At 31.8% G+C, this 8,501-nt stretch overlaps 1 protein-coding gene across 2 annotated transcripts; it reads right to left on the bottom strand.

Moving 5' to 3' along the window:
* Positions 1-959: 959 nt before the first annotated feature.
* On the bottom strand, positions 960-5,974 carry LOC109163973 (heavy metal-associated isoprenylated plant protein 4). Of its 2 annotated transcripts, none has more exons than XM_019312707.1 (4): positions 5,746-5,974; positions 1,828-1,994; positions 1,445-1,532; positions 960-1,343 (listed from the first exon to the last, which is right to left on the bottom strand). In XM_019312707.1, the coding sequence occupies exons 1-4, from the start codon at positions 5,855-5,857 to the stop codon at positions 1,000-1,002; spliced, it is 711 nt and encodes a 236-aa protein (XP_019168252.1). In that variant the 5' UTR covers positions 5,858-5,974; the 3' UTR covers positions 960-999. The 2 variants fall into 2 exon arrangements, with proteins under 2 accessions (XP_019168252.1, XP_019168253.1); XM_019312708.1 differs by having other exon boundaries at positions 1,445-1,529.
* Positions 5,975-8,501: the final 2,527 nt, after the last annotated feature.

The raw sequence follows: 8,501 nt of genomic DNA, 5'->3' as shown, positions 1-8,501 counted from the left end.
ACCGTCGCTGCCGCTGCCACCACCACCGTCACCGCCACCACCACCACTATACCACTGCCGCCGCTGCCACCACCATACCACCGCTACCACCGCCGCCACCACCACACCACCACCACCACCATCACACCACCGCCGCCGCCACCACGACGACCATACCACCGCAATCACCGTCGTCGCCACCACCACCACCACTACCACCACCGCCACCACCACCATCACCGCCACCACCACCGCCGCCACCACCACCACCACCGCCGCCACCACCACCACCACCATCACACCACCGCCGCCGCCACCACCACGACCATACCACCGCCGCCACCACCACCACCACCATACCACCGCAACCACCGCCACCACCATCATACCACCGCAACCACTGTCACCGTCACCACCACCACCACCACCACCATACCACCGCAACCACCATCACCGCCACCACACCACCACCATCACCACCACTGCCACCACTGCCATACCACCACCAGTTATTATTATTATTATTATTATTATTATTATTATTATTATTATTATTATTATTATTATTATTATTATTATTATTATTATTATTATTATATAACAAATAACACCACTACCACTACATCACCACCACCACCATAATATTTTTGATATATTATTAGTTATTTTTTATTATATTTAAAATTATTATTATATTATTATACATGTTGTAATATTCTAAATAAAATAATTAAAATGTTTAATTACACAATTTTACTCATTTTCCAGAAAATGAACCAAACACACAAAAACTGTTTTCCAGAGTGCAACCAAACACTGGAAAGGAAAATGTTTTCCGGAAAATGACTTATTTTCCAGAAAACATTTTCCAAAAGTCATTTTCTTGCTTTCCAAACGTACCCTAAATCCAGAACTTAATACAGCCTAATAAAATAGTCAATATAAATGGAGATAAATGTGTATCATCATTTATACACTTATAAAAATAATAAAAATATATTGATTTATTATGTATATAATCTACATTATAAGGCAAGCATTAGGATTCTCATCACTAAACCATTGAGGGGCATATACATAATGAATAAAATATGGAGCACCTCCACCCTCCTTCACTTTCACCTCCACTTTATTTACTTCCTTAAATTCCTCAATTTTTTCGCCGGATTTTGTCTCAACAACAACCTTTTCTGTCTTTTCCTTAACTATGACCTTTTCTTTCTTTTCCTCTTCCTTCTTTGCAGTTACGATCTCTACATGTTTGCCCAAAGCTTTGCGTACGTATGATGCGATCTTCTCAGACTCAGCCACCGTCTCCACTGTTATAGTTTGTGATTTGAAGTCTGTTTTCACATTGTGAATTCCTAGAATTGAATGCCATCAACTGTTAGGGCAATGAATTTTATTATTGTATGAATCTCATCTGTAGTAGAAACTTTGGAGGAGGTGAAAAAATATTTGTTACCTTTGTGGTAGAGTAATTTCCTCTTAAGGTCACCCTCACACTTGTTGCAATGCATGAAAACCTTTAATGTGATCGTCTTTATTGACTCCTTCCATTAAATCCAAAAAAATATTTGAGCAATTCAACTGATAGAGGCAGAGTTACGTTCAATATAATGATTTGAGGAAATAATTTATGTAACAGGATTAGACGAATAGAATGGTGTCCGTCGCGTAACTCCCCACACAACTTATAAAAACGACGTCATTTTGAGTCAGGACACACATTACATTGTGCGCCCTAGTGCACGATATAACGATTGACTTTCTATATGACCCATGATAATGGATCAATTCATATAGATTGAGTTAGCCCATTTCAACACTTTAAGTATTAGTCCTTACCTTTTTTACTTCTATTTCTTTCTCAACTTCCTTAATCTTGTCTTGTGACACTATCTCCACTTTTTTCTTACTCCATTTTTCTAAACGTTGGTGGATTATCTTAGCATCAATGCCACCTGTCACTTTGACTTCATCTTTCTCGAATTTTACATCCACAGTGCGAACACCTGAGAGCACCATTTATTGTTATATTTGGTCATAGACACAAATCATTAAATATTATATTTAATGCATTAATTAAATAATATATTTTACTTTATTCATAACAAATGTACTGTAAATTTAATTAATAATATAGGAGTACAAAATATTTAGTTTTTATTTTAAAACTGGAAAAATAACGGTTTTAGTTCATTTATTATACTCATATTATAAATTCAGTTCATAAATTATTATCATACATATTTTTTTTTTAATTATATGTAAAATGACAGTTTTAATCCATTACTACCAAATTATTATTAGTAATACATTTTAAATTTCAAAATTATTGAGGGACACGTTAGTAATACATATCAATTTGCATTAAATAATTAATTGATCATTGATATATATATATATATATATATATATATATATATATATATATATATATATATATATATGTTCAGGCTCAGGTGCATTTAAGTGTTTCTCGTGCGGTTGTGCGGGTGATTAATGTGCGCGAGTATTGTACTTAAGTGCGTGAGTCTTGTGCTTAATGTGCATGAGATTTGTGCTTAATGTGCGTGAGTGTGTAATGTTTAATGTGCGTGGGTTTTGTACTTAATGTGCATGAGTCTTGTGGTGTAATGTGCGTGAGTTTTGTGCTTAATGTGCGTGTGTACTTAATGTGAGTTGTTGTTGAAACTTTAAAGTGCATGAGTTTTATGCTTAATGTGCGTGAGTTTTGTGCTTAATGTGCGTGAGTCGTGTGCTTAAGGTGCATGAGTTTTGTACTTAATGTGCGTGAGTGTGTACTTAATGTGAGTTGTTTTTAAAACTTAAGGTGCGTGTGTTTTTGTGCTTAGCATGCGTGAGGCTGTGTTCTGGAAGTGTTATGTTTGTGTGCTTAATGTGCGTGTGTTGTGTACTTTAAGTGCGTCAGATTAATACTTAACGTACGTCCACACGCACAACCGCACGAGAAGCCTCAAATGCACCCGATTCCTTCCATATATATATATAAATATATATATATATATATATATATATATATATATATATATATATATATATATATATATATATATATATATATATATATATATATATATATATATATATATATATATATAAGAGGGCTTTCTTGTAGGAAAAATGAAGGAAAACAAAGCAAGTACAATAAAAAAAAAAAAAAAAAAAAAAAAAAAAAAAGAAGAAGTTTAGTAATCCGGGAAAATTTTTGTATCATTTTGACGGCATGGCCGAGTGGTAATGCAGAGGACTGCAAATCCTTTTTTCCCCAGTTCAAATCCAGGTGTTGCCTGATCAACAAACAAAAACCTCGAAATCTCTTTTTTTCTTCTATTGCTATAAGATAACAAAGATTCCGCAGCAGAAGCAGAGAAAACGGACTGGTGACTGTTGTCTTGATACTTGTTTGATTCTAAACATAGGGTGAGGTTTTTATAAAAGATGGACAATCTACTTGCATATTTAGGTCAAAGAAATATTCGAACGATAGAGGAGCTATCAAGACTTCACGATTCCCTTCTACTACTAAATACTAATTAATACTAATGTTTCTATTCTATTACTTATGTATTGACTAATGACTAGCCTAGATTGGAGAGCCTGATAAGAAATCTAATTCAACTAAGAGTTCTGAAATGTTATGAAATAGTTTGCTCAAATAAAGAAATGTTAATATGAAAAATCGATATGAATATACATATTATAATTCACAAATCAATGCCTGTGATCATTAGAGCATCAATTTTGCTTAAATATTTTTTAAAAATTTATATGTAAGAAACAAAAACATTACAAATAAGACATATTATTCATATGTTACACTATTGTAGAAATATGAAACCAATCATACAAATTTTACCATAGAAGTATAGATTGAGTATTTAGAAAAATAAATTCATTTTCTAACCAGTAAATTGACATTTAATGTTGAACCTAAAGATATGTAGACACATGTTTATAAATCTTATAAAACTAACAATTATTCATTATGAATGAAGAGAATCGGCATATAATACATGCATATATATATATATATATATATATATATATATATATATATATATATAAAAGGATTTAGTTGTGAAAATTTTTGAAAACTCTATGAAATGACTAATTTGTCCTTCAATAATTTGAAATTTTAAAGTGCAATGTTAATCTTAATAGAATTTGTTAGTAATAGATTACAATTACTAACAAATTCTATTAAATTTATTAGTTATCAAAAAAAAAAAAAGAAAAAAAGATTACAATTACCACTTTACATACAATTAAAGGTGAAAATATGTACCAAGACTATGTGGTCTAATGGTACTTGGGTTGGACTTCCATTTGGAAGGTTATAAGTTCGAGCTTTAGTGGAGGCGTTATTGGTTCTTTGTGTTTCAGTAGTTTGAGAAAATATATGAACAGACACTACATTCTTATAGAGCCAGGGGAAAATATAAGTATAATTTTTTATAAAGAAAATGATACCCTACATATACACACTACTTACCTCAACTGAGGTTCCAACCTATCAACTCCCACTTAGGGGAGCAACCCAATACCAAATACCAATGGACCACAAACCACTTAGTGTATATAAGTATAATTAATGAATTAAAACTTATCTTCCTTTAAAAAGTATTTTAGATAATAATATAATAATAAATGATGTATTTATGGAATGATAGAATTTTATTTTATTTTTTGAACTAATAATGAGGATAATTTTTCACTGAGAGAGGTAATTGCCCAACATAATTTTTCCTTGTTCTTTAATTTTTCATTAACTATATAAAAAAACACAATGAAAATTAAAACAAAAGTGGATGGGAGAATGGGGAAATTTTTTAAAAATGTATATATATATATATTATTTAAAAAAAAAAAAACTAAGAAACTTATATAACTTGGGCAAAGGTATTATTCACATGCGTTTTCTAAGTTGAAAAGTTATGATCTCTTAGAGAGTTTTCAACTTTCTACTATTTTTTTTTTCTATTTTTTCAACTTAAACTCAATATTCATTTAATATTTTTATTTCAAAAAATTTTTAAAAAATGTATTTATACCACAAGAAAAAATAAATTTACCAATAAAAATTCCGTAAATAAATTACTAAAATCCATAAGTGTTTACAATTCTATAAGTAAACATTGAAATCCATAAATATTTAAATTGTAACTAGCTATTTAATTCTTCCAAGGCTGAACTACAATCCTAAGGGCCCCCACATCCCAACCCGACAGAGCATTTGGGAGGATGTAAATCATAGTAACTCAACTGAATATAAACCACAGAGGCTAGATCGGTGCTCACTGCGCAACTCGTTGATATTTTACTATTTTTCTTGCATTGTTACTGAGCATGCCGTTTAATGTTTGATACAATTGAATCCAGAATGTAATATTATTTTAAATATGTACATACATACACACACTAAAATTAGCAAACGTAGAGATCTTCCTTTTGAGAGTATATAGCATGCTACATGTATGTATGTATTCTTTTTTTTCTTTTTTTTTTTTTTTTTTTTTTTTTTTTTTAGTGTACCCAGAGTTTTCCGCGTCAGATACAGTGACTAATTATATTTTCTCGCTGAATTGTAGGTCAAATTGTAGGTCGCACCTCTTTTGGTGCGACAGCTAGTCTGGAGATTTAAGGCTGCTTCATACCTAAGGATAGATGAATACAGACCTTCCACTCAACCACACCTCGAGGTTGTATGTATGTATGTTTAAAAGAGAGGAGATTAGGAACCTGGAGTTCTCAAGAGAGGCTTCCGGATGTCATGTGCACATTGCGGACAGTGCAGACGAACTCTGTAAACTGCAGTTATTACCTCTATTTTCTTCTCCTCCTCCTTCCCCATTACTGCTAGCTGGCTGGCCTGGCTGGCTGAAAGCTAAGAGACTGACCAAATAATATTGTGGGCGGCCTAAGCTAGGCTAGTGGAATATGAATGCCTGATCTAAATTAAACATTAAACATGCAATAATACCTGCAGCCTGAACTAGTATGTAGAAGGCCAGAAGGGAAGAGAATTTCGATCGGTTTAATTTGCATTATTATTGAGTACTTTTCAAGAAAACTTGGCAGGTGAGGGTGGGTTACTGGCGTGTGGAATCTTGAAGAGTGAGAAGTTGAATTCGTTACCAGGCCGGCCGGTAGTTACGTTGTCGTGCAACTATGTATTGTATGTAAAGTGGCAGTTAGTTGGCCAATAAAAAAACTACAATTAATGACTTAATTAGGCAATGGATAATAAGTAACCGTTAGAATTGAGGATGGAATACGCCACCTTAAAACTATTCTGTTGTGTTATAATTATTATACTTACGGTCATTAAGTTACTAAGACTCTATATGTTTTCATTGAATGTATTGTTTGTGATTGTGTAGTTGAAGAGTTGCATTGTATGAACCACTATATAAAGTGGGTGAAGGTGAATGAAAGGGACACACTTACATAATTGTTATACTATAGCTTGATGTTCTTCTTCTCCTCCCTTTTCTCCCTCTATGCACGTACAAACATACATACATATATATATACGCAATTCCGAGTGTATAACCGTGCAAGCATCACACGAGAACTAACGAGTAGATAGGCCAAAACTTAACATGTTGCAACTTATAATTGAATTAGTATTTCATAGTGTGATGCGCAAAAATATATGTCTAATATTAATACTTAATGTTAAAATCTTAGTTATATTAAAATATTTTTTTAAATAATTATTTATAATTGTAGAATTCATATTAATATTAATGAAATAAGAATTATAGAAATGATATATTACGGAGTACTAAATATAACTATGGTAACATTTAATTAAAAACTAAATAAAATCAAACTATCCATTGAAGAATGTAAGAAAAAAATATTGTGTATGCATGTGCAGTGCATGGTAATAATAATGTGAAAAGATAACAGAAGTTATAACGGCAGGAATATTTTTGTCCAAAAAATTATGTAGTACAACATTTATAACATAAGGTACATAAGGAACGATTTTTTTTTTTTTTTTTTTGAAAGGAACCAAATTTATATATGTATATAACTTAACTAAAAATATATCCGAACCAATAACCTATTAAGTTCACCAAAATTTTAGTTTAATATTTTTGAGCAATATTTAAAATAATTTTGAATATATTCATTTGAATGACATATATATAAATGAGTTAATACCTAAAATGGTCCCTCGACTATGCCATAATTACCAATTTGGTCCTCAGCTACCATTCTTACCCAATTAAGTCCTCAACTATGTAACTTTTACTCAATTAAGTCCTCAACTATACAATTCTTACCCAATTTAGTCCTCAACTATACAATTCTTATCCAATTTAGTCCTCTGTATTAATTTGACTGTTTGTTGACTGTCAAAAGTCGGGATAAAATTATAATTTTACAAGATTTCTCCTTCCTCTCCATTTAGCAGCGCCAAACCATGCAGCAATACACTTCGATCAGATTTCGATCGTCAAAAAATCGTTGGAAATCAAATTCATGGGCTATCCGATGCATAACCACTACTACTTCGATACTGACAGGTTTAGAACCCAACCGGAGCTTATTGCTACATGGTTTGGCGCTGCTAAATGAGGAGGAAGGAGAAAACTTGTAAAATTACAACTTTATTTCCACTTTTGACAGTCAACAAACAGTCAAATTGACAAAGGACTAAATTGGGTAAAAATTGTATAGTTGAGGACTTAATTGGGTAAGAATGATAGTCGATGACCAAATTGGTAATTACGACATAGTCGAGGGACTATTTTGGGTATTAACTCTATATAAATATATAATTTTTATTTTGAATTCTAATATAGTAATATATGTGAAATTTCAATATCCGATATCCGGCCTAAACTTATATTACGATATAACATAACTAAAAATATCCGAACTAATAATCAATTGAGTTCAATCAAAATATAAAACTTGGTATAGAGTTTGTTTTTAAATTTTGATAATGTGAATAATGTCTAACTTTAAGCGTAAGCAAATAGTTATGTTTAAATAAGTAATGCAAGTAGAAAAGATAAGAGATAGTGATAAGTAAAAGAAGATGATAATGATTAATGAATGTAATCATATTAATGAATAAATATATAAGTAGATAATAATGAGAATGTGGTTATAGTGACATATAACCAAATAGATGATAGATGATTCTGTTTCCAATTTTTTTTTTTTGTTTAAATTTTCTAGAAAATTGGAAAATTGGTTCCTGTTTCAAAATAGAATATTGTACTAATAAACATGTTTTTTGTTTTTCAATTTTCTAATTTTCTAAAGAATTGTAGAAAATTTTTAATTTGTACCACTAACTCTATTATAATGTAATATTTCTCAACTTAACGCCTCCACCAAAATTCGGACTCACAACCCAGGGGACTAGGGGAGTGCAACCTTGGTGACGTTGTAGAAAATTTTCAGTTTTCAAGTCAACCGAGTCAAGACAGACATTTCTCTTTGGGTCTCTCTCCCGTCTTCACTCTCCAGTT

Source organism: Ipomoea nil, unplaced genomic scaffold (assembly GCF_001879475.1).
Source record: "Ipomoea nil cultivar Tokyo-kokei standard unplaced genomic scaffold, Asagao_1.1 scaffold3054, whole genome shotgun sequence".
Taxonomy (NCBI): domain Eukaryota; kingdom Viridiplantae; phylum Streptophyta; class Magnoliopsida; order Solanales; family Convolvulaceae; genus Ipomoea; species Ipomoea nil.
Note: the sequence above shows the minus strand (reverse complement) of the source record. Positions and strands in the feature narration are given on the sequence as shown.